Source organism: Momordica charantia (assembly GCF_013281855.1).
Source record: "Momordica charantia cultivar OHB3-1 chromosome 6 unlocalized genomic scaffold, Mcharantia_2.0 BLBB01000006.1, whole genome shotgun sequence".
In the NCBI taxonomy this organism is placed as follows: domain Eukaryota; kingdom Viridiplantae; phylum Streptophyta; class Magnoliopsida; order Cucurbitales; family Cucurbitaceae; genus Momordica; species Momordica charantia.
Genome location: NW_028275164.1, coordinates 11,063,018 through 11,089,139, shown reverse-complemented (window position 1 = coordinate 11,089,139; position 26,122 = coordinate 11,063,018). Strand labels below are relative to the sequence as shown.

The 26,122-nt window shown below is 37.3% G+C and overlaps 3 protein-coding genes across 3 annotated transcripts; 2 read left to right on the top strand and 1 right to left on the bottom strand.

Annotated features, from left to right (window-relative positions):
* Position 1: 1 nt before the first annotated feature.
* J3 (DNAJ homolog 3) lies at positions 2-2,878 on the top strand. The gene is made up of 6 exons (XM_022286267.2): positions 2-324; positions 823-985; positions 1,247-1,385; positions 1,485-1,761; positions 1,859-2,057; positions 2,376-2,878. Exons 1-6 carry the CDS (start codon positions 175-177, stop codon positions 2,696-2,698), a joined length of 1,251 nt encoding a protein of 416 aa, XP_022141959.1. The 5' UTR covers positions 2-174; the 3' UTR covers positions 2,699-2,878.
* Positions 2,879-4,985: 2,107 nt separating this feature from the next.
* LOC111012235 (uncharacterized) lies at positions 4,986-8,426 on the top strand. Its single transcript, XM_022286307.2, has 4 exons — positions 4,986-5,159; positions 5,400-5,501; positions 7,703-7,863; positions 8,150-8,426. Exons 1-4 carry the CDS (start codon positions 5,063-5,065, stop codon positions 8,282-8,284), a joined length of 495 nt encoding a protein of 164 aa, XP_022141999.1. The 5' UTR covers positions 4,986-5,062; the 3' UTR covers positions 8,285-8,426.
* On the bottom strand, positions 8,253-17,306 carry LOC148210679 (uncharacterized). Its single transcript, XM_088125557.1, has 4 exons — positions 10,905-17,306; positions 10,558-10,830; positions 10,381-10,448; positions 8,253-10,292 (listed from the first exon to the last, which is right to left on the bottom strand). The coding sequence occupies exons 1-3, from the start codon at positions 10,950-10,952 to the stop codon at positions 10,398-10,400; spliced, it is 372 nt and encodes a 123-aa protein (XP_087981683.1). The 5' UTR covers positions 10,953-17,306; the 3' UTR covers positions 8,253-10,292; positions 10,381-10,397.
* Positions 17,307-26,122: the final 8,816 nt, after the last annotated feature.

Genomic DNA, 26,122 nt, shown 5'->3' with positions numbered 1-26,122 from the left:
TCGGAAGAGTTCTCAACAAAAGAAGAAAAAGTGAACAAAGTTTGCAGTTCTTGTTCAGAACCTTCGTTTAATCGCTGAAACTGAAAGCTTCGATTCCACGAAATTTGGGTTCCGAGTTTCGATCGGGGTTTCAATTGACTCGGAGAAGGTTTCATCATCTGAGACGAAGCGAGGATGTTCGGAAGAGCTCCGAAGAAGAGCGACAACACGCGGTACTATGAGATCCTTGGAGTCTCCAAGAACGCGTCGCAGGATGATTTGAAGAAGGCCTACAAGAAGGCTGCCATCAAGAATCATCCTGACAAAGGCGGTGATCCGGAGAAGGTACCGGAATTTATTGAGATTTTTTTTATTATTTTTTTTCCAGTTTCTGTTGAATGTTACTCGGAATTTTGTGAGGGTGCTACTGAATCATGATGTCAAGAATATTCTTCTTTTGAATGTGGATTTTCAATTAATCTGTGTGAACACTGGTTTTGTTTGTGGCGTTTTTTGTTGATCACGATCGTAGTGTCGATACTGTAACTCAACAATCTGGAATTGTGTAAATTGCCATGGATTTCGAAATTGCTATGTTTTAAAGGTTATTTCTCCCTCTAGCGTCATTATCCGCCGTGAAGGATGAGGCTGTGAACTGGGCAGACCTCAGAATTTACTGGGACTTTAGTATAATATAATTTACACTTTAGGGTGCTTCGACTTGTGGTTCTTGCTTATGATACTCGAGTTTAATGTACGATTGATTGCCGTTGATTCATTTTAAGCTACTTTTGATGGGATGCGTTGTGTATGTGCTGATGGAAAACGCCTTTGTTATTGCAGTTTAAAGAGTTGGCTCAGGCTTATGAGGTTCTTAGCGATCCTGAGAAGCGTGAGATCTATGATCAGTATGGTGAGGACGCGCTTAAAGAAGGAATGGGTGGTGGAGGTGGTCATGACCCCTTTGACATCTTCCAATCCTTCTTTGGCGGGAGTCCATTCGGTGGTGAGTGTCATGAACATATACCATGTGATTTTGGTTGTATTATTTCTGAAATCATAGTAGTATGATAAGTTTCATTGTTAGTCTTGGCACGGTGGTCAGGGCTTGGAATGTTTGAAGATACCGAGCTCTTAGATTGAAGAAGCTCACAAATTGAAAATTTAATGATTTTTAACTTTTGTTCACATGATAATGCAAGAACTGAAATGCTCCTCTGATACCTATTATAGAAGAAGAATCTTAAGTCTCATTGTTGGTATGCAGGTGGTAGCAGCAGAGGCCGACGTCAGAGAAGGGGAGAAGATGTGGTTCATCCCCTCAAGGTCTCCCTTGAGGATCTCTACCTTGGAACTTCCAAGAAACTTTCTCTGTCGCGGAATGTCATCTGCTCAAAATGCAATGGGTTAGCCCTGTTTCTAGTCCTCTTTCGGATTTCAGCCTTGTTGTGCTCTGATTTTTTAATGGGTTCTGACGTTTGTTGATGATGGTGGTGTTGTTTCAGTAAGGGATCAAAATCAGGTGCTTCAATGAACTGTTCTAGCTGCCAAGGAACTGGAATGAAGGTTACAATCAGGCAACTCGGCCCGTCGATGATCCAACAGATGCAGCACCCTTGCAATGATTGCAAGGGCACTGGAGAAACAATCAGCGACAAGGACCGGTGCTCACAGTGCAAGGGGGAGAAAGTTGTTCAGGAGAAGAAGGTTTTGGAAGTCATTGTGGAGAAGGGTATGCAGAATGGACAGAAAATTACATTCCCAGGAGAAGCAGATGAAGCTGTATGTTGTGGATGAATCATTCTTCAGCTGCATCATTGTTTCTGTTTTCCTTTTAAATGGTTCTGTATTCATTGGTTGTGTTTCTGTTCTTGTACAGCCTGATACTGTCACTGGAGATATAGTTTTTGTTCTTCAGCAAAAGGAACACCCGAAATTCAAGAGAAAGGGGGAGGACTTGTTTGTGGAGCACAGTTTGTCGCTCACTGAAGCCCTCTGTGGCTTACAGTTTGTTCTCACTCACTTGGATGGCAGGCAGCTTCTCATCAAAACAAATCCTGGAGAAGTTGTAAAACCTGGTAAGGAGAGCATTGATTCTGTTCTAATTTATCAGCTCATAAAACTTTTTAAGTTCAGTGACATTTTAACTTGTTACCATAGCAGACAGATGATTTTGAGTTCAATAGCCATGTTTTTCTAGTTTAATTAGTAGAAAATAATTAGTCCATGGGGAGGGAATCATCCGTTCTCGTTTTCTTGTTTCACATTCCTGTTTTTAGACATTTTCAAATTTGTCTAGAAATTCTAGAAACAATGGAATCAAGTGACTCTTAGACAGACTTATATATTACATTATACCGAATTCCCCCACTGAGTTTTTGTGCTTGGAACTCCAGATTCATTCAAGGCGATTAACGACGAAGGGATGCCAATGTACCAGAGGCCATTCATGAAAGGGAAGCTCTACATCCATTTCAGTGTGGACTTCCCTGATTTCTTAAGCCCAGAGCAGATCAAAGCTCTGGAAGCGGTCTTACCATCGAAACCATCATCCCAACTGACTGACATGGAGCTGGACGAGTGCGAGGAGACAACCATGCATGATGTCAACATTGAAGAGGAGATGCGGAGGAAGCAGCAGCAGGCACAAGCCGAAGCCTACGAGGAAGACGACGATATGCACGGTGGAGCACAGCGGGTACAGTGTGCCCAGCAGTGATCCTTGTTGAGCTGAAATTAACCTGAAATAACAAAATGTAGTAGTGTTTGTCTGAGGATGAATAGTTGGGAACTCTCCATCTTGTTAATGGAACGGTGGTTTAATTGTGGCATTTGGAATTTTTCAGATTCCGAAAGCCGTTACAGACGCAATATATAAACCAATCTGGTTCTGAACTAAGTGCTCTATTATAATTTATATATAGTTTTAGTTCTAAGCTCATTGTTTGCCAGCCATTTTGATTCACATATTTTTTTAAGGTTAAATTACAACTCTCTAAATTGTGTCCAAATAGATATTTCAAGTAAATTTGAATGGGGTATAATATAATAGGTCGTCTCTAAATTCATATTTAAATTAAATTAGGTCTCTAAATTTGTCCAATATGGCTTGTTAGACTTTCATCAATTTGATATTTTTCTGAAATTTGTGGGCAAAGTAGACAAGTCAAGTAGAAACCTAACAATAATATGGAATTATTAGAGTAATAAAATTATTTAGGCACAAATCTTATTTAGTGATTATATTTGTAATGTTCAAAGTTTAGAGACTGTTATTAATATACTGTACTAATTTTTATTGTTCTACCATTAAGGTTAAAGTTGGAAATAAATATTTGAATAGAAATAAATATCTTATTCATTAAAGCTATAGAAATTAATACCTAAAATTTTAGGGTATTGAATTTGTGTGTTCTTTTCCTAAAATGAAGAAATATTACTAAGTGTTGTTAGATAAGACATTATTAAAAAGAAATAGCCAAATAATGTCATTTATCCAAAAATAACTATGTTGAAGAAAAAAAAAATCCCCGACCTTAGGTCTCAAACTCATCTCTACCGTATATTATTGTAATAAGAATAAATTTAATATAACATATGTATATATAAACAGATCGAATGTCAAAATCCGAAAATGTACCTAAGTCAAATTCTTGATTAAAATAGTTCAAATAAAATATGCACCGGATGTTGTTATATCTTTTTATATATTAACATGATCATAGTTCAACGAAGTGTCTTAATTCTTTTTTGAGGTTAGAAGTTTGAATTTCCATCCTCACATTTGTTGTAGTCTCAATAACGAATCCAACATTTTTTTAGGGGTTTCACTTAAAATTGAGTATAAATAATTTACTAGTTAATAGATAATAAATATAAAATTTGTTATTTATAAGAATTATAGTTTTTGTATGCAATTAAGTCTTTCAAAATAAAATATTTAAAAGCTTAAAATATTTTTATTAATTCCTATTTATATTTGATATAAAAAAACCAAAACCAAAACCCTATTATATATGCTAATTATTAGATAATTAATCTTCAAATCGTCACTTTTTAGACTGCAAACTTAAAATTTTTTTTTTTTTTTGTTGAGATGAGACAATACCGAACCACTAAAACTATGTGGTTGTCAAATGCAAAATTATATAAAATAAGAACAATCCAACTTGCACAGAGAAGTCAGGCAAGCACGTGCCACTGTACCAAGAGAGGATCCTTGATAATTTATTAACCAATAATATATATTAAAAACCATGGCTCAAAAATTATCATCGGACCTAATTATACAAAACACTCTCTCAAAATAAAAGCTACCAGAGTTATATTTCAATTGGGATGATTAAAACTCAAGATCATAGCTAGGCTCCTTTTATAATACTTGGTGTACACCCATCATTTAACTTTCTCACGCGACAATTCACTCTTATAATATTTTGTCAAAATTCAACGAAGACGAGAATCGTTTTGTTTTTGAAATCAATCCTTCAAATCAATACAAATAAAGTGCATCAAATAAAAAAAATGATGCTAGGTGAAATCGACTCAGAAATAGAGTTCGAGTTCTAAGCAACGACAATATGATTGTTGCAGATCATCGATAATTAGCTTCAGAAGAGTACCATCGATGACATCGAGTTTGTTTCGGAAGGAAAGAGTGACTAACAACACGAACAATATTAGAGATATCATTGTGACGAGGGAAGTATGGATTCAAAGATGTGCCACGGAGGATGGATTTTGGAAAGAAGAAGATTAAGGTGTGGGTAAAAAAAATCCCAAAATCTAGGGCGAAAACTAACAAATAAGGAAAATATAACAACCGTAACTAAATAAACAAAAAACTCTCACTATAGATTTTCAAATCTGATTCCAAAGTTTTTTTTTTTTTTTTTTTTTTTGATGAATTACAGCTTGAGATTTCAATTTTACGGTAAGTTGTTAAAAAATCTTACTGTTTTCTTCAAACATCATTATTTTAATTGATTCGTTTGGTCGGCATAATGCATTTTTGTATCGTTCTCCAGCGGGGTTTCCCATTTCGTCTTCTCACTCCTTATTCTTCAGATCGTTCGACGTGACCATGGCCGGAGGGCTCTCGTTCGATCGCATCCTTGTTCTTTTCTTTGCCGTTCATCTGCTCTTTCCGGCCATCTTCGCCGCGAAATTCAACTATTGCGGTTAGTCTCTCAGTTTCAATTTCCACTTCATTTAGCTTTTCTTTCTAATCGGAAAAAACCTAACCGCGAATTAGCCCTTTTTTGGTTTCCGATTACTGCGATTCCTAGAAAGTAAGAAAGATATTCTCCATGGCAAAATAAGTTATGGGGAAGAGAAGCGATTCATGACTGTTGTTGTATTTTGACCTTGTGTAGTTTTTTATTTGATCAATTGATTATCTGATTGTGGATTTAAATTAGATAAGAGAGGTAATTATGCTGTGAAGGTCGCTGCACTTGAAGTATCTCCTGATCCAGTGAAGAGTGGCAAGCCTGCCACGTTTACCGTTTCAGCCTCAACTGGTAAGCTTTGGTTCTTTGTATATTCCAGTTGTTTTAATTACTTTTCTTCATAATAGTATGCTTAATCTCACCTTGCCTTTAGCATTTGATTTATATTTGGTAAGTAAAGACTAAAGGATACCCAGAAACTTATGTATAGCTAATTTTTGTGTGCCTTAATTCGATACTGTAACTATGGCCTAACACTATTGAAGAGGATTACTTTAACCATTGCCCTTTAATTATGGGATAAAATTTAGTTTTTGATTTGGATCTTAACATTCTTTTCATATCGATTTATTTAATTTTTGTTTCATGTGTGAGGAAATGGAAAACTAAATAACATATAGTATTGAAGCAGAATTCTTGTCAGATTTTTTATAACAATTTGAGGAAGTCAAGTATAATTCTAGTGAGCAAAAAGACAACTTAAGCTTGCAATGATCCAACCCTCGACTTGTATTGGGAGCCAATGTTAAATGCTCTCTACACATTCAACAAAAACAAATCAGATATGTCTTATGACGTGCTTATGGAAGCACTTTGTCATGGATCTGGTCCAACTTCTGTATCCACATTTGTTGTGTATTTAGGAATGAATTACGCCCTAACTGTGCAAATCTTGCCACCACCTTCCTTTGATGGCTATTGACCTTCTTCAACTATAAGAATTAAACACTACCTCGTCGGGAGTAGGTATATTCTAACAGACTAATATATTCTTCCTATTGTCATACAACTGAATCTCATTCTTAGCAGTGACTTGGATGTCATAGTTTTATTGGTCAGCACTACCCCGTTGTACGTTGATTATCACAGGATCCCTTATTGTCTTGCAAGTTACTGAATGTAAACTGTGGATTTCTAGCATCCAGACTTAATTAATTTTTGTATTTTGATTCGACATTATGAGCCCTTATTTTCACGATCTTAAATCTCATGTTAGGGTTCTATCAAATATCAAGGTTGAATGAATGTAGTGGAGGTGAAGTTAGAAGTTAGAGTCTATTGCGCTTTAATGTGCCTCAAGCTTTAAAAACATTGGTTTAAACTTTGTTTTTCCATCACTAGTTGTTGGAGAACTTTCTTGTGAACATTTTTGCTCACATCAATTCTCGGCTGTAGCCAATGTTTTTATATATTATCCTTTTGGTTGTACTTCCATTCTTCCTGGTCCTTTCTGGTTGTTCGTTCGCATGTGAGACAAACTATGTAAGAAGTCCCTTTTCTTTTATTCTTTTATTACGATTTTTGAAATGCTTGATTCTGTACATTGTGTTTGATAATGAGACTTTGATTGATTGCGTTTGATAACGAGACTTTGATGAAAATCTGAATGATGAAAGGGAAACTTTACAATCTATTTTATGAGAACTGTTATCAAGGGGTTTCTCGCAGGTTGCTGTTTTAAAGTTGGATTTATTGGACCGACAAATATACTCTTCTTTAATAGATGTTTTTTGTTTCTCATCAATTTTGCTGAAGAATTAAACATTGTCTTTGAACGACCTTGTGTGACAAGCCCTGAATAACTAGGAAGCTGAACATATTTTTCTTACCTTCTGTTATTGTTATGTGAATCTCACCAAGACTCCTGATTATGTTTTTATTCATTAATATTATTGCAGTATTGCAAAGATACTGAAAATTTCTATTGATGTACGAGTGATATTCTCTCCATTAACACACACCATTACTTTCTCATTGCCCCAGTTATGTGGTAATGTGGAACTTACTGAGAAATGTTAATCCAATATGTACTTTCTGACATATATGTTCATTGGTGTTACCGTCTTTTGATCAATTTTTATCCTCATTTAGAAACTCTACCGAGTTCATGCAGTATCCTGATAATTGAACATGTTTATCGAAGCTTGCGTGTGATATACATATTGCACCAGTTGTTTGTTGTTTTGGTAAAATTTTTTCATTACACTGTAGTTTATTCAGAATACTTTAAGGAAGATCCAGTAAAAGCAAGAGATATTACATTTTTATTCGAATGGCTAGGTGCAATCCCTCTTATGAAACTAACTGGTCTTACATAGTATATTTAGTTATTTTTCCTATAGTCACCTGGTCGAATGCTCTTCATCGTTCGAATAAGACGGTAGCCTAATGGGAAGTTATAAACATAAACTAGGCTGCCTAATCAGATAGGAGAGGACGAGAATGCTACGTGGTTTGAGTTTCATTTAACAATTATAATGTTTTTCATACAGATAAGGTTCTCTCTGGTGGGAAGTTCGGGGTTGAGGTTTCTTTATTTGGTATGCATATACACTCAGAAGCTCATGATCTCTGTGAAGTGACTTCATGTCCTGTTGTACCTGGGAAATTCTCTTTAGCTCACTCCCAAAGCTTACCTCCCTTTACACCACCAGTAAGTCTTGTTTGATAGATTAATGTTTCTTCTCATTAGTAAATTGTCATGTTGACTTATTACTTGAGTAATATTTAGGTCCTGATCTGTTAGGAGGCAGGCTATTATTTTTTTGGAAAAAAGAAAAAGTATCTTTTCTCTTTTCCTTTACGCATTAATCTTTCCTACGGTCAATTTTTTAATGATGGTCTGTGGAGGATACCTAGTGAGTGGTCCGCGTCTAAGTATTGTTCTTTTATTCTAATGCTTCGTGAATGTTGTCTGAATTTTGGAATATATATAACAGGGTTCGTATTCGGTTAAAATACTATTGAAAGATAACAAGAACCGGCAGTTGACTTGCATTAACTTCAAGCTCAAAATTGTTTTTGGTGATGGGGAATCAGCAATTTCCGAGGAATCCTTGGTTGCTGAGAGTTGAAAATGGACAGTTCAAGTTTGCTTTCCATGAAACTTTCTCCTTTGTTCTTTTGCTGTTTGTATAATATTACTATTACTGAGAGGATTCATCTACTTTTGTTGGTCCTTGTGTGTGTATAAAAGCTTCTGGACATTAATGTGAATTCTTCAATATGCAGCTGTTCTCGACATCCCGCTCGGGTGTAAGCGGGTTGGTTTTCACTTAGTTTTTGAGCGAAACCAACTCTGAACCAATCTATTGGTTCAAGATAAATAGAAATTTGATGTTGAAATTCTTAACACATTGCTCGATATAATTTGAAGAATCTATAAAAACTAACCAAAGACAGATTGAACCGGTCGAAATGGAGAAAATTTATTTGAATCAAATTGATTTTCTTGTTTTAATTTAGGTTGTGCCTGGATGGCTGGGTGGGGGGATCCCAAAATTGCGGGGATGGGGGCGGGATTCCCCCAACGTGGGGATCGGTTCCCTGTGGAATTCGCCCCCGATAAAATGGGAGATTCTCCTTTTTATTTTTATTTTTATTATTTTAAATAATACACTTATTTTTTCTTTAATTTTTTTTAATTTTTTTAAAAATCAAACTTAAATTAGTGTAATAGAATATAATAAATATTAGGCCAACTTGAGGTATGTTAAAAAAAATTAGTAAAATAGAAACTATGTTTTGGTTTTCAAATATAGCATTTTTTCCAAAAAAGAAAAAATCGGGGCTCACATATAAAACGACAATATTGTCCTACCAAAATCGATATGTATATCTGATATAAATGCGATATATTATTTATATGAGTGTTTGATATACTACTTATATGAGTATTTGATATATTATTGAAATGACTGTTTGATTTATTACTGATATAATTGTCTGATATACTATTGATGTGATAGTCAATAGAATGAAATATGATATTTTAATGTAAAAGTACGGAAAATTGGGATTGACGAATTTACCTAGCATTTATGATACATTAACTTTCCACTCAACCATTTCACCAAACTTTAAACTAATATTTTACATATGTTTTGAATTTGAAACAATCCAAAATCCTCACAGACCAAAATTATTGTTCCTACATTTTCACAAATTTCAGATCGTTATCTCGGACCAAGTGTAGTTCCAGGATTGAAGACTTCGAGAATCGAGATTTAATGTTTTGATTCAGGACATGAATCGGGACACATCCCGAACTAATCCCGAACCAAGGCTGTCCGGGATTTGTCTTGGACCAAGATTGGTCCGAGACGGTCCAGAGTGACAGTTTATTTTGTTTATTTTCATTTTTTATGACTTTTATTTTTGATAAATTTTCTTATCTCACCTGGTTTTATCTATTTGCAGGATGCCTAAAATTCGGTGGAGAATGGAACGATAGTGAAAAAGATTATGTCAGTGGTCGCACGAGAAGATTGACAGTGGATAGTACAACCACGTACTGAATCATATATATTATTAGAAAAAAATGGGTCGACGCACCCACATTTGTACAGCGTACTGACGCCTAAATAGTACAACATTTTCTTGGGTCAGAGAGTCCATATTCGACCCGATTAAATCGTACGCGAAGAACCTCACACAGAATATCCCATAATCTGTCGTGCTACTTTGTAGGGATGCGCAAACCTGGCGCATCTTCCATGGCACAATTGGCAAGTCCGGTCTACTGCGAACATGCCGTCGTAGTGAAGTACCGGTGGGAGCATCGTACACATCGGCTTGAGCTCCTTCTCGAGTGCCTCCAGTGGGGTGTGATAGACTGTAGTGAATCCCATACAGTTATGTCGCCCTTCACAAGATTGATGCTGAGCATCACCTAATGGTTCCCACCAATATTAATCGAGGTATATACCATGTCTGCATCACTCCATGTTGTGTTGTGGTCCGATTGTCTACCGAACACGTATCAGAAGATGCTTTTCTTCTTAGCCCATTCATACTTGATCCTCAAGGCTAGGATTCCCAATTCATAGCAGCGTACGAACTATCTCTACGGTTTAGCAAAGTCTGTACATAAATACGATTACATAAGACTTTCATAAATAATTGGAATAGACACTTTATATGTGGGCATATTAAGGTAAAAATTACTTACAGAGAGAAGTACGTCACCTATGGCAAATCTCCTGCGACATAGATGGAGACGCTTCTCCAACTTCTTCGCTGTAAGCAACACCAACGCATTGATCACTTGTTTGATTTAATATATTAACAATGATGTTACTAACGTATTCACAACATGCATAATAATCAGGGAGTAAGAAGTCCTTACTTCATCCTTCAGTTCGATAGTTTGGTCTAGTAGATTGCGATACCATTCCTTTGTCTGTATTCTAGCTGCAGTAGACTGCGAATTCCTGTCCGTAAATGGGTCATCCAACCATTTATGGAACTGTTCATCCAACTGTGGAGGAATGGCACATGCTGGGCTCGTCACTTTCATCCCACGCTTTCCAGTTGGTATGTACATTTCTTTAAGCTTCCACGTGTAATAACGCTTCCGTAGCCCCCGGCCAGTTGGAGTCTCGTGAATGTCAGGTTCAACCTAAAACACAATTTAACGTGAGTTCAGTCATGCTCAACCTAACCTAAAGCACAATCTATGACATTAAAGTGTACCTTAACGATCACTTGTGGTATTCCTGCATTTTGCATATCGGGTCGCATGTTCGGTTGCCTACGCCGTCGCCTAACGGGTTGCCCATCTGATGGACCATCGGGTTGTCTACCGATAGACGATCCCGCCGCCAGAAGTTTTCGGTGAGTGAATCCCTGCCCAGCATACTTCGGCTAGTTCGAAGTACACTCCAACCGAATCGGAGGTTCCGCCGCCACCTCCGCCAGTCGCCAGCCAGACCCGCTAAATCCACCATCCCCCCTCAATCTCAAGCATCCTGCCGCCTCCACTACTGGAAATACCACCCCTTCCTCCTGCCCAATCGCCTGTCTTACAAAACCTAGCCAATCCCACTCCCAGTTCCATTGTCCACGCCCCTATAGTCGTCGAGGAGATTCACCCTCCGGTGATCCCCAAAACGGCATCCACTGTCGGTCCTGTCTCGCGAACCCGTAAAACCAAACGCCCATCACCATTCTTATCTAGCCCTAGCCCAACCAAAAAGCTAAAAGACCCAAAAATACCTCCACCACCACCCGCCAGATGGAAATCGGTCAAGTTTGCTTCCCCATCTGAGGGGAAGCGGCGCAGTAGCGTGCCATTTGTTTTGCAGGTACCACCAACGCCGAGCTTCACCAAGCACATCAACATCGTGCCTTCACACCAGGTATCCTTTTAGAAGTTCGTGGACTCAGCGACGCGGGCTAACTATAGAACCATTATGAGTAGAGATCTTTACCTAGAGAATGGCTTTCTAAAGGCAGACATACCCCAATTCGTGAAGGAGGGAGCATTGAAGCTGAAGTGGGAGCATTTTTGTGTGCCCCTATGCCAGTGCTGACGGAACTGGTGCGAGAGTTTTACTCCAACTACTATGCTAACAGGGTGGGCCGTACAGTGGTACGGGAGGTTGAGGTGGATTGGACGCCAGAGAGGATCAACAAAATCCTCAAGCTCCCAAGCAACGCGCGAGCCGAGTTTACTGAGCTTGTCCAATAGTCCTCTATCAGAGAGCTTGACCATGCCCTATAGCTTGTAGGGGTAGAAGGCGCCTCGCGGCAGGTCACAGACAAATACGCCCGCTCGCTAAAATCTGGTCAGCTCACTACCGAACTTAACGTTTGGCTCTACTTTGTTAAGAGCCGAATCATGCCGACAACGTATGATTCGTCTGTTACAAAGGACAGGGTCCTTCTATTAGCTTGCATCCTAGAGGGGCTCTCAATAGACGTTGGCCAACTCATACACAGGGAGATCGCCAATGTGCTGCAAAGCGAACCAGCCGCCTATTCTTCCCCAACTTCATCACCAAGCTCTGCCTCCGCAGAGATGTTCCCATCCTTGACGATGAGAAGCCTCTTAAAGACAAGCTGGTGATAAACAAGAATATGCTGCAGCGTTTGATGCTCCAAGACCCTACATGGCGTGGAGCAATGCCATTTGATGGCCCAATTTGCAAAGCTCCAAAAGCTGCTAATGCGTATGGAAGAGCCGCAGTCGGCCTTTGCCAATCAGGTAAAGAAGCGACACCGTCTGCATTTACTGCACCTCCTGCTGGCCTGAAAGTTTTGCTGGAGCAGTCTGGCAGCTCTGAAAAAGAATATAAGCCCATGGGCGACTCTTCAGAGGGAGAAGAGAGCTTAGAAGGAAGCTCAACTAGACTAGTGAAAAGGAAGTACCCTCCTTTTTTGCCTTAACAACTGCACCCCCCAATGTCTTTACATTTTTAGATTATATTTTAATTTCTACAATTTTTCGTTTTCTGCATTTAAATTCTGTCTTTATGTTTTTGTCAAAATAGTTTTTGTTTTATTTCTTGGATCCAAGGATATTGATGTGATTGGGCCTAAGTGTTGTTAACTTTTAAGGCATTCATCTCTTCCTCCATAGCTGTCTTCTAGTGGGGAATGGTCAAGGCAATTTTGTAATTTTTTTGGTTCGTAATGGAGCACTGAGCCATGAGGGAAAGTGGTTGTTGTTTGTATTTTTCAATAGCTTGAATTTATATAGTAAGTGTGGGATCAAGAGATGGATTTAAAGCCAATTTTTTTTCTTGTTATCATTGAGCGAGATGAAGTCTTTGAGGGTTGTCACTCACAGAGAGAGATTTCGTTTGTCCTGCACATAAAGGAGTCAAGTTAATAACCAATTGATTACTAATGTGAAGGAGTTCATGAGAAGAGTGACTAAGTGAAGAGTTGAGGGCTCATTGGTGTGAAACATAGTTTCAATGTCGCTCGAGGTGTTTGTCAATTGCTAGTTTATTTCTTCTAAAATTCTTGATGGAGAGCTATCATGATCAACACTCTCTTGTATAGGTAGTGTGCATTACTTCTTCCTGATTTGGTGCAAAATTTTGAATAGTTGGGATTCTACTTCTTGTGTAGTGATTGATTAGAGTTCTCTTTCCCACATACCTATTGTGGTAATTGATTGAGTCCTTTCTGGTGCTGTTTGGTAATGCTTTATCTCATCTACTGTGATGTCCTTGCAAGTTTCGTGTAGTCACTTCAACATTGGATTTTTTGTTTTGTTTTTTGTAGCAATGTCTTAAATACAATCATTTCCTTGAACCATGCATTCTTCTAAGCCTGAAAATTCAGTCACTACTAGGGGCTGCACAGATTTGTTAGCACAAATATTTTCAAAGGAAAAATATTCTTCATCAAATATGACATGCCTTGATATATAAATGTGATTTGTGTTGGGATCAAGACATCGAAAACCTTTATTGATGGACTATATCCAATGAAAATACAAGGGTATGTGTTTTTAGAGAATTTATTTTTAGCATAGTCTTTTAGATATGAGAAACTTCTACACCCAAGTATTCTAAGATTTTTGTAGCTAGCTTCATTGAGAAAAAGTTTCAAGAAAGGAGATTTCATATTTATAGTTTTTGATGATATTCTATTTATAAGAAAAGTTTCAGTAAGAAATCCATCTGTCCAATATTTTAAAGGAGTATTAGATTGGAATAATAGAGCCAAACCTGTTTCCATAAGATGTTTATGCTTCCTTTCAACTGTCCCATTTTGTTGAGGAGTGTGAAACAGCTAAATTGATGGTGAATTCCATTTTCTTCTGGAAATTGCCTTAGCCCGGAATAGGGGAAACCAAAGTTCAGTCTTAGAAAGTCTCGAGGGGTTAGAAGATTGGTACCAAGTGTATAGGGATGACCTTGTGAAAACGAGGATCTTAACCCGAGGATAAAAGAGGTTTTTGAGTCTTTCAAGATATTGCGTGATATAGAAAGCACCGTACCCGAAAGGATACAAAAATATCTGAAGGAGCATGGTGACCCCAAGGAGTACGACATTGAGGAACTAGGTGAGAAGTACCTACTCATAGATTGGGTTGCCTGCCAACTTTGTTTTGAGAGGCCCATCAAGACAAAGCTGTTATTCCTTTATGGGGAACAAAGCACGCAGAAGACACTCGTTTTTAACTTCCTATCAAAAGTACTAAAAATAGATTTCGCGAGTTCAAGAAGAAAGAATTTTGCGGGGGCCCACAACCACTACAAGTGTTTTTGAAGAGTAAGAGATTTGAATTCTCCCCCTCCATCACTTTGGAGAATTTTTATTTTCCTTTCTAATTGGTTCTCAACCATACTTTGAAATTTCAAAAAATAAGTAAAGAACTCAGATATCCTTTTTAATGGATATAACCAAGTGTATCTAGAGTAATCTATCCACAAGCACAATACAATATTTAAATTGTTGAGGGGAGGAGCTAGATCTGCCATGTTGAAATCCTCTACCCTTGGAAGAGAAGTTTCTTACTCTTCCTCGATTTCCACTTCTATTTCCTCCACGATTTGAGTAGAAAGCATGATTATAGTTCATTTGGCTTGATTTTTCCTCTCCCTCTTCAAATGACAACTGCTATTCATATGCTTTTTTAAGCCAAGAACAAATTGGTTATAGGTGGGATAAGGTGGCTTTGTGATCATTGCTGTACGAGATATTTTCTTTGTATTTAACTTCCAATCCTCTGGCCAGATGAAAAACTTTTGTGATATCATCTAGAGGTTTCTTCAAGATCACCAACTTATCACAAATACGTTTGAACTTCTTCATATCTTCATCTAACGACATATTTCCCCTTTTCAAACTTAGTAGTTCTTCATTGAGATGAATTTCATTTCCTCGGTCATTGTTAACGGAAGACCATACCTGTTGAGCAGTTTTGATTTCCTCTATCGTTGCCAACACATCTTTTGAAACGATATCTAGCAGCCAAGATGTCAGCAGGCCATCATTGTTCTTTCATGTGTTGGATTGAAGATTGTTCACCTTGGTTCCATTTTCATCTCCATTCGTTGCCTTTTCTTTCTCCAAATGATCTTCAAGGTTCATAGTCCTAATTAGAGGCAGAACTTGTGATTTCCACAAGAGATAATTGGAGAAGTTCAACTTTAGTGAGATGAGGTTAGAACATTGGTGGAAAGTTTGGATTGTCAAAGAACCTGAAGTTGTAGTCGTGTTATAGACCTTTGGTTTCTTATTCTGTGTCTAAGCTCTGATACCATAAACGATTTAGCAAGAGACTTAAAAAAGTTTGAATCAATAAAAGAGAAAAACCAATTGTATTCCTTTCTGTGGCTTTGCCTTAGGCTAAAACTCATACATATAGATATGACACAAGAGAAAAGTAAAAAAGACAAACTACCATGTAAGGAAACAAAATAAAGTTGCTGCATAATGAGGCAATATGGCAGCATTGCATAGGTCCAACGGTTATGGAATTTAAAGATTCTTTCCCAGATTAATTCACTTACCTAGGTAAGAATTTGCCAAAGATGAAGATATGAAATGGCCAGAGATTATTCCAAAAATAGCTTTGGATGACAGCAGATTTTGCTCATATAAATGGAGGAAAGTTTGCTGAGATTTGCAAGAATATTTGTTGAGATGAAGGTTGACTAGCTGCAAAGAATTGCTCGAATATTTGCTAAGATTTAGGCTCATTATAAATGCTGGCTAAGGTTGAGGTAGAGAGTATAGCACTACTTGGTTTAATAGCATCTCATCTCAAAATTGCATCAGGGATCGAATTAGATGAAAATTGCAAAGAAATTGATAAAAGAATGTATACAAAAGAAATAAAAGGGCATTTAGTAAAGTTTCCATTTCCTCCTTTTTAATAAAGAAAACTGTTATAGGAAGAAAATAGAGATCAGATTAAGCAAACCGAAAAGAGGAAAGAAACCCGAAGAAGGACCGAACCCGAAGAGGTAAGTGGGTCGTGGCCCAGCGACCCGGGCCAGTCGTGGCCGAGCCGAGGTCGGCACCGAGCACTACTTGGCGCCGAGGGGTTCTCGACCCAGTGGCCTAGAACCTCTCCAACGAATCCGGACCCCCGTGCAAGCCCAGTCCGAGTTGACTTGGTCTCGGCCCTGAATAGTACAACGTGAGGCCCACTCTGTGATCTCCTGAGTGCATAAGGATTCGACGAATGTAAACTCTAGGAGGATTAGGGTTCAGTTGATCCTGAATAGGACTCAACCTCTATAAATACAAGGGTAAGCCAAACCCTAGATATGCTCACAACACCCTACACTTTACACTCAACCACTTCGATTTTGACTTAAGCATCAGAGCCTGTGTGGCAAGAGTCACACCGGTCTTTAGTACTATTATGTTTTGCAAGTCTTGTAGATCCCTTTTATTCTAGAATATTGGTGCGAATTTGGCGGAATCCTAGGAGGTCAAATTTCTACATCAACAAAAACAGAATTGAATTTGTTTGAACACGAAATTGGAACTCAAACGTCTCGTGAATCCCAGTGGCGAAGAGACCTGCAAAAGAAACGTGGGCACTCCGACGCTCGAGCTAGTAGAGGTCTGAGTTGATTAATCTAAAAAATAGTCGAGATTTATGGGTACCTGGAAGCGAGTTTACCTTCAACATGTGCATGGAGTAGCTCACAGTCAGGCAGTATATGTCTACGACATTCTCTCCTAAGATCGTGACACGCCCCAAGAGAGATCACACGAGTATTAAATGCGTCTTTAGTATCTTCTCCCCAGATTGTGTCGTACTCGAGATATCACGGAGTGAGAAGTGGAGTGGTGGAAAGCGGATGATCGATGAGCCAAAAGAGCTACGATCTTGAAGGGCATGTTAAAATTCCACAATGAAAAGAAAAGAGACCTAACAAAGGTTTATAATAGACCTGAACTACTCCAATTGTCAATTGATTTTAAGATGGAATCTCATGAATATTGATACACGACACTATGAGCGCCTTCGATCTCTACCTTCCGAACTTCGTGTGCTCTAAGGATGATATGTTTTTCGGATTTCTTTGGAGATCCAATCTATTGGTTCAAGGTACATAGAAATCTGATGTTGAAATTCTTTACATATTGCTCAATAATATAAATTCAACGAATCTATAAAACTAACTTGAACCGATCTACATCAACCAAATTTGTTCCAATCAAATTGATTTGATTTTATCAGTTTTTTTTTTTTTTTTGGCACTTCTAGATTTTGTGTTTTTTTTCCTTTTACAAACTGGCTTTATTTATTTATTTCAAAATCAAGGCAACTGGGTGTGGATAGTGGAAGGGTTTTTTTTAGAAAGGAATGGGTAAATTTAAAACGTTTCTATAAAGGAATGTTGAGTTGTGATTTTATATAGTTTTCGTTGGTAGCATCATTAAATGATGACTTAATAATATAATTAACAAATTATAGGAGGTAGCTAAATATATAAAACAAAGTAGCTCAAAACAGAGTATATTGTACAAGTCATTTTTTCTTTTCATATTTATAATTTTCTACTAAAATAACATATTGAATAATTTTGCACATACAAAGATTTCTTAAAGAATAAGTTTTTGTCTTAAAATTTGAATTATTTTTATAACTTTAAAAATTATTGCTATAAATGTAATATTATATTTATTTTTCTTGCTTTTAATTATAATGTAATTCTAATAAACCCTTTTCTTGGACCCGATGGATTAGCCAAAAGCCAATGTGTTTGACAAAGCGATCTTAAAGTTATTTGATATAGTTAAGATGCACAAATCAGTTGTTTGATATAGATGGTGAATCACAAACCATAGATGAATGAGTAAGCCACCACCATGGAAAAACTTGTTTCTACCGAAAAATGATCACTCTTGAGAACGATCTGCAAAAAAGTAATAAACATTTCGATGCTCAAGTTTAGATCTACTTGTCTGATGACAAGCAATCAAATTCGCGTATCATACTATGAAGCTTACTTTTTGTGTTTATAAGCGTATAAGAGTGGATCCCACCCACCTCTCACTTCACATGTCACGTAGATTTCACAGTGAATTGCGAAGAGAGGGTGGGTGGTGAGTTTTAGGAGCAGTTCACCGATAATCTTGTTGCTTTGGGTCCGACTTACTCTTAGGTTACATATGGTAAGAGGAACTTAGATTAGATACTTCATGGCGAGGTATAATACTTAGACTTTCATCCACTTTTTCTCCGCACACTACGTGCCACGTCAGTTTTCACCGTGGGCATGGTCATACCATTGGCAATTCACATGAAGTACTAGCAACATCTCCACCACATATGGTGTTGTAGCTTTTGAAGCTGTTGGGCCAACCCACAACCATGGATGAACATGGATTAGTTTCTTTCTATAGCTTCTTTACCATTTGGAGCCATGGCTATGGCCTATGGGTCTGCCCATGGAGCAGTGAAAGCAAATCTCCCTCTAAATTTTATTAAAGATACGTACGACGAGTGGAGGTTGCTTTAATTTCATTTCTCTTACAAAGGAGATGCCTTCAATTCCCTTTTTCGACTAATGAGGTAGCTTTAATTTCATTTTCACGTTTTTTTTTTTTAGAGATTAGAAGTTTAATGTCTAGTTGTTCGAAAAAATAAAAAACTTTCTAGAATTTTTATACTATGTTTGTTAACCTATAAGTGCTTTTTTTAATGAAAACACATCATTGAGTAAAAGTACTACTCAAAAAAAAAGATACGGGACCATTCTTGGTAACAAACAAATCAATCTAAGATAAAAATTTTAATTGGAATAACGAGGCAACTTAATTATTTTTTAAATTAGAGGTATCATTGTCTTTTCTAACTGGTTCTACGTTCAAATTTCCACTTTGTACTTTGAAAAAGAAAGAAATATATATATCCTATAAACTCTTCAATTAAGCTTATCTTGGTCTTGCCATTGAAAATGATAGATGCAGTGCACCCATTCATTTTTTTTTTTTTTTAAGTTTAACGATAAGGCCACGTATATTTTTTATTGATACAAGAGGTGCCACGTAGTTTTATAGATTATAAATGAATAGAAAAATTATGATTAATACTACAAGTCAGACTAACAAATAGTGAAACTTTTTTTTGTCATCATCCTTGATATCATTCGATTCCCACCCCTAATTATTGAACTAGAAAAATTGCAGACAATTTAAAAAATATTCAATTGGCCATATAGTTGAGTCAAATGGGCCAATTTTAGCCCTACTTATATCCATCCAACTGGTTTTCCAAATTATTTGCTCTAGTTTTTGCGGGAATGAAAATTGTTATTAAAATTCTAATCATTCCACACTATTTGCAAAATAAAATATATATATATATATATATGTCTCCTCATTCTATTTCTTTTCATGTTTATGCCAAATTTATATTCAACTTGATTTTTCAACCTAAAAAAAAGAAGCATTCAATACATCACAAAATTGTTTAAAATATCGATTGCTATTAATTGTTGAAAATGAAATGTCCTTTATGTATAGTCTTACACCAGATGATAAGGTTGGTTGTCGACCAGAAAAATTTCTTAGTACTATTGTAGTAGATGTTTTTCAATTAAAATAAATAAAATGATTAATCATCTCGCACAATAAAGTTTGATATTTATTTATATCATTATTAGACATTAATAGAAAGACTATCTATTATGGCCACGACACTCAAAATTTTGGCCCTAAAAATTTTTATAATTATCATTACTAAAGTTTCAGTTATTGTATTAACTATAAATTTGGTAATATTTTGAAAAAAAAAACGACAAAAACACATCATTGTACTATAACTGAAACGTTCATTTTTATATAAATTCTACACGTATCTAATTAATATCTCATTATCTCATTTGTCGTACTAAAAAGATTCATTTTTATATAAATGTTCACAATGACATTTTCTTTTCCCTTTTTAATTATTATTATTTTTTAAATGCCTGATCTGAATCTATCTCAAGCTTATATCCTGACCAAAAAAGTCATGGGTTCAAATTTTTGTCCTTGTTGTACTTAGAAAAAGATATTAAGAGCTCGATAATCATTTATTATTCAATTTTATGTTTTATATATTTTTCAAAATGTTTTTAAATTTCTAATTAAAATTCAAAAATAAAAAAAGTTCGTTTTAATAATACGTTTTTGTTTTTAAAAATATCATTTTTACTTTTTTTTTTTCTTTTGACATATTTCTCTCTAACAAAATTCTTTCTTACCCTAAAATTTTCCTACCTAAATTTTGGTCTCCAAAAAATCTCTCTCTATCTAAAATTTTCAAACTCGAGTACTTACCATTATTTCTCTCTTCAAAATTTTCATCTTTATCTAATATATTACTCTCATTTTCTTCACTCTAAAAATTTACTACTTTCTCAAACATTTTTCTCTCTCAAGTTTTGCATTTTTTAATTTTTAACTTTTTTTTCTAACGTACTTTTCTGTAGCAAATATATCTCCAACTTTTCTCCCTCTAAATTTTTTCTTTTCTAGTTTTCTTTCACTATAACATTTATTTTTCTTTTTAGTTATTTAGTTTTCTCTAACAAATATATCTTGATTTTTCTAGAAATTATTTCTCACTATAATTTTTTCGTTCTTTCTCTAACCACTAGTAGAAAACTGGGCTTCTATAACAGTTATGAATAGTAAAAAAGTTTGGGAGAAAAAAAACTGTCACAAATTGTGGGGCGCTTGTTTGGCGGAAAAAAAGCTACTTTCCAGATTTTTAAAATTTTACGACAGTTAAAAACTGTCACGAAAACTGTAATTTTTTTTTTGACTCAATGACAGTTAAAAATCACAAATTGGTGAAGCACGATTTTGGCGGGAAAAAATGCCAACTTTCAAATTTCGTATAATTTTGTGACAGTTAAAAACTATCACGAAAACAAAATTTCTTTTAATTTTTAATCAACGAGGTAAATTTTATTTCGGTCATTTTAAATTCTATTACATAATTATTATTCATTATAAAAAAAAAACACAAACATATAAAAATGACATAAAGCTAAACAAATAATAAATTTGAAATTAAAAATTAAATGAAAAAATATCTTCAATAAATTTCTCTCAGCTACTTTTCTCTAGAATACGTGAAAAAAATATCTCCTCTTGACCTTTCAAAATGTCTCTCTTCTCTCATTCTACCACGCACGTCAAAACCTCCATTTTTTTTTTTTTCAAATTAGGGATAGAGCATCAATAGATGGATGGTTTTGTGCCAAAACTGACACCCAAAATCGAAATTCAATTTTGATTGGTCAGAAATTAAAAATATATTAAGGTTTGTTCCAACCGATTGTCGATCAGTTTGTAGTCGGTTTTTGGTGAGTGTTGGAGGGAGAAATTCCACTTCGTAGACACAAGTAAAAAAAAATTTAGATGGGAGAGATTGAGAAGAGGAGAGAAAAATGGAAGAATAAATGTCGGAGGGAGAAGAAAAAAAAAAACGGGAGATGAGTTAATTTTGGAATTCTTGTAATTCAATACTTTCAGACTCGAATTTCCAATCAATGTTAGATTTCAAATTTGTTTATGAACTCAATTATTTAGATTTTTTTAATTTAAATTTATTTTATTTGGTTTTTTATTTCCTATTTTTCTCTTCAAAGTATCCCTTATATCTCCTACGGACCAAAAGTCTCGCTAACTTTGGCTAAATTATTGAAAATGTGCCTGAAATTTGAGGTTAGTTTCAATTATTTGATATAGTTTTAAATTTTCACTCTCTCTTGGAAGTCTCAAAGTCCCAACTCTGATACCAAATAATACGTGACAACCCAAGCGTATTGGACTACTCGAGCCTCAAGCCACTTGAACTTAATCGTATGGATGGTTACAACTTGAAAGACTAAGGGTTAGAGGGATTACCTTTGCATCGTTACCACATAATACTCACTATGCTCAAAGATTCCACGAGTTTGGTAACCAATAAAACAAGCATGCTCTAAGGGTAAAAAATAAATTCCTAAGTTCAACCAGACAAAGGAAAAACAATATGGCTAGAGGTAACAAAACTCTCAACTTTCTATTCCATGATGATTCCAAGATGTCTAAAACATGAGGGACGAAACTTATTTATAGGCTAAGGCTCATGACCTTTACAAGGAAATTGTAAAATAAAAATAAACCTAAACATAAATAAAAAAAGAAATTATATTTCCCTTAAATTTCTAACTTGTTAATCAAGTAAGGCAATTCTTTCCTAAAACTAATTTTGATAAAAATAAATAAACCAAAGGAAAATCAAATAAAAATCTTTTCTAAAATCCACTAATTTGCTAACCAACCAAAGGAAGTTATTCCTTAAATGTATTTTGTTAAAATAAAACCAAGGAAAAAGAAAGAAAATAATTTCCTTATTGAACAAAGTGGGTGGCAAGCAACATCCAATTTGGTGCCAAAGGGAGTGGCGCCCATGGAGCAGCGGCGGCATGGCGCGGGTGGCATGGTGTGGACGCACGTGTGGGGCACGGCAGCAAGGCTAGGAGCGCACAAGGGCTTGGCAAGGTAGGTGGCGAGTGCGACATTGGCAAGGCAAAGGCGTGCAGGCGCTTAAGCACGGGCGGCATGTGCTGGGCAAGCGGTAGGCGATTGGCAAGCATGTGCGCGGGCGAAGGTAGGCGACTACAGGGTGCGTGCAGCTAAGGCAACATGTGAGCAAGCGATTGAAGCGAGCGAGCATGCGGGACAAGAGGCGCGCATGTGACACCCCCAAATTTCACTACTTAACGAGATGACGTCACTATATTACCTATTCACTCCCCCCTCCCATTAAGGGCAACATAAAGTGTAATGCCCTCGAAAATACATCCTGAAATATTGAAATAATATGATCATTCCCCTGTCCCTTCACCCTTTAATACAAAGACGTGAAACAGTTACCTTAAATATAAGCAGAGACTCACAACACAATCAATTACTAAAAGTTCGTGCTCGCCTCAGTGGCTAGCAATCCAAATTAAAAAAAAACAATCATTTAGTCAAGTAATCCAGAGTGCATCAGTGGCTCGAATAATAACAATAACCGGAAGACATTAGTTCGCCTACTAAGAATGAATAAGGAAAAAAGAAAACGTTCCGTGAGTCAACCCAATGTCTAGTATACCTTTAACTATAAGTTTCTCACGCTACTCGCAATGAACGACAGTTTCCGGCATCCTAACCAACACAACTAGTGATCCCTCCTCAGTCAAGCCTCTTCCACGTCATCACCACGGTCGGGGGCCCTGTTCGCACCTGAAACAATTAAGGTAGGGGGTGAGTATATAAAATACTCCGTAAGTAGCTCTCCCTAACTAATCACAACAGCATGCTCGTAATCACAGCGACATCAAACACAATAGCAAAACAAACAACCAGGCAACAAGAGATGATAACAGTACATTAACATTACCATAAAAGCATCCAAACACCAGGACTCCCAGGACTTTGACTACACGACCACTAACCTGTGACCCACTCGAGCTAAAATTTGTTCTACCCTTTACCTTAGTACTCCAAGTCTAACTCTTTGAGGTGTATCGGCCCTTGACATTTATCCCCAAGATACCGACCTCCCTCTACAAAAGCTTGGCGTTCGACCTTGCCATTTATCCCTAAGGCCTTGAACTGCGCACCAGTCCTTGACATTTATATCTAAGGTACTGATGACTTCTCGGCGTATTGGTTCTTGACATTTATTCCCAAGACCCCAATACTCCTCTACAGAACTTGATGTTCGACCTTGTCGTTGGTCCCTAAGGTACCGATGGGTACCAGCGTATTGGTCCTTGACATTTATTCCCAAGGTACCGATGACTACTCAGCGTATTGGTTCTTGACATTTATTCCCAAGACCCCAATACTCCTCTACAGAACTTGATGTTCGACCTTGTCGTTTATCCCCAAGGTACCGATGGCTACCAGCGTATTGGTCCTTGACATTTATCCCCAAGACCCCAATACTCCTTTATAGAAAACTTGGTGTCCGGCCTTGTCATTTATCCCCAAGGCCTTCTACCCCAGGAGCCTTGACATCCAGTAGGGACTTAACCGCCTCGTCCATTGCCCACAAGGCCACAACACCGGTAGATCCACTTCATTACAAGATAAACCATGCATTCGCAACATCGTCATTCGCTAAAACTTTACCACATAACCCTCAAATCATCCACTACATGGCCTTGTGTATCCCAACGACTAGTATGCGTTTTCACTTCCGACAACCCACATGATATCAATAGCTAACCTGTCTCATCACTCTAGTCAACTCCCACTAACCCTTCCAAGACAACTTGAAAGTCACCCACATTCCAAGTCACAACACAATTGTTCAGCATACTTTTAGACGTACGAAACAAAACACTACCCAACAGCTTCCAACTAAACAACATAAAACTAAATAACATACAATCAACATATGTATTTCATCCCAACATGTTTCCAAACGTCATAGATCAATTTCTCCCAACCATAATAATCAGAACTGACCAGTCACATTCAATGACAAGAAACCATGCATGCTCATAATGTCTAACAATAGAATTAGTGACATGTAACTCAACAACAATCACTAGGCGTCCACAAAACCAAAACTAACAATTTCTATACACACGAAGTAAACTATTCTAACAAAAATCAGCACAAAACCATTCCATTAACATTCAATAACGCACGCACTCACCCCCTGGTGCTACTTACACACTGCTATGCACCTAGATCTTGCGTCAATTCAACACCTAATCAACAATAAACAATAGAAATAATTAACACAAAATTTCCAGCCAACGAAATTCAATATAAGGGGTCTTGCAACATCCATTACCGCAAAAATCGCCTTCGTCTAGGTGCGAGTAACTCCGACCCAACTCAAATAAATGTGGGTTGCGTAAATCGAGCTTATAATGGTTATGGGTAGGCACTGAAAGCAAAAACTGCTGCTGTTCAATCTATTTCATCAACAAAAACTCACCAAATCGATACCCACTACGCTGTGTGCAGCAAGGACCCGCGCAGCGATTTCTGACCACCAAGGGAGACCGAACCCGCTCGCGAGGGGGGGGGGGGAAATGCGTCGCCAGAAAATGCCTCGGACCGCACCCACGCCGCACCTCCACCGCTGCTGCCCGAAGCTGCGCGTCCAACGCCGTTCGATGCCACGCGCCGCTGTTGCTCGGAGCCGCGTGCCTACTGCTGCCGTCCATTGGAGATGGACGCCGCTGAAGAGTGGGTCGGCGATGGAAGGAAGGACAGAAACAAGGAAAACGGGGGGGGGGGGGAGTGTATCACGAAGAAGGTGGGTTTGGGGGGCTAGGGTTTTCTCTTCCCTTTTCTTTTGTTTTAAAACAAAAACCTACTTGGGCTAGGATTTTCCCCTTTACCTCTCTTTTGTTTTTAAAATAAAGAAGACCCACTTACCCAATTTCTTTTTGTTAAAATAAAACAAAGCCCACAAACAAGAAATTAGAATCCTATTTCCAACCTCCTTAAGCCTAATTATATCCCATAATAGAATTAAGTAATTGGTCCAACAACCCAGGACAAATGCCAAAGAAGCGGACTCCTCGTTAAACAATAATGAAATAAGTACATACACGTCAGTAAATCACAACAATTTCCGCAGTAGCTCAAAATAAAATTAAATGAAACATTTAAATTAAATTAAAAAGATTTCTAAGAAAAGAGGCCCGAGACTCGAGAGTAACCTAACCTGAGTAACGCGGGCGTTACAGCGCGCATGTGCGAGCGAATGGCGCGTGCGGTTGAGGCGGTAGGCAAGCACTGGTACATGTCCAGCAGAAGGTGCGCACGAGGCGTTTGACAAAGCGAAAGCGTGCGTGCGGAGGGCTCTGGTGTGCGCGCAAGAGCTGTCGAAGGTGTTGGCGGATGCACGACGGGTGATGCCTTACGAGGTTATCCGACTATTGATGTTGTAGGCGGGCGCGCTGTGGACGTTTATTGTGTAATGGTGC

Coding starts and splice junctions, on each gene's coding strand:
- LOC148210679 (XM_088125557.1), bottom strand. CDS start 10,952: ATGCGACCCGATATGCAAAATGCAGGAATACCACAAGTGATCGTTAAG. Junction 10,831..10,904: donor TACCACAAGTGATCGTTAAG/GTACACTTTAAT, acceptor ATTGTGTTTTAG/GTTGAACCTGACATTCACGA. Junction 10,449..10,557: donor CTATCGAACTGAAGGATGAA/GTAAGGACTTCT, acceptor TGTTGCTTACAG/CGAAGAAGTTGGAGAAGCGT.
- J3 (XM_022286267.2), top strand. CDS start 175: ATGTTCGGAAGAGCTCCGAAGAAGAGCGACAACACGCGGTACTATGAG. Junction 1,386..1,484: donor ATCTGCTCAAAATGCAATGG/GTTAGCCCTGTT, acceptor GTGTTGTTTCAG/TAAGGGATCAAAATCAGGTG. Junction 2,058..2,375: donor TGGAGAAGTTGTAAAACCTG/GTAAGGAGAGCA, acceptor TTGGAACTCCAG/ATTCATTCAAGGCGATTAAC.
- LOC111012235 (XM_022286307.2), top strand. CDS start 5,063: ATGGCCGGAGGGCTCTCGTTCGATCGCATCCTTGTTCTTTTCTTTGCC. Junction 5,502..7,702: donor TACCGTTTCAGCCTCAACTG/GTAAGCTTTGGT, acceptor TTTTTCATACAG/ATAAGGTTCTCTCTGGTGGG. Junction 7,864..8,149: donor TACCTCCCTTTACACCACCA/GTAAGTCTTGTT, acceptor TATATATAACAG/GGTTCGTATTCGGTTAAAAT.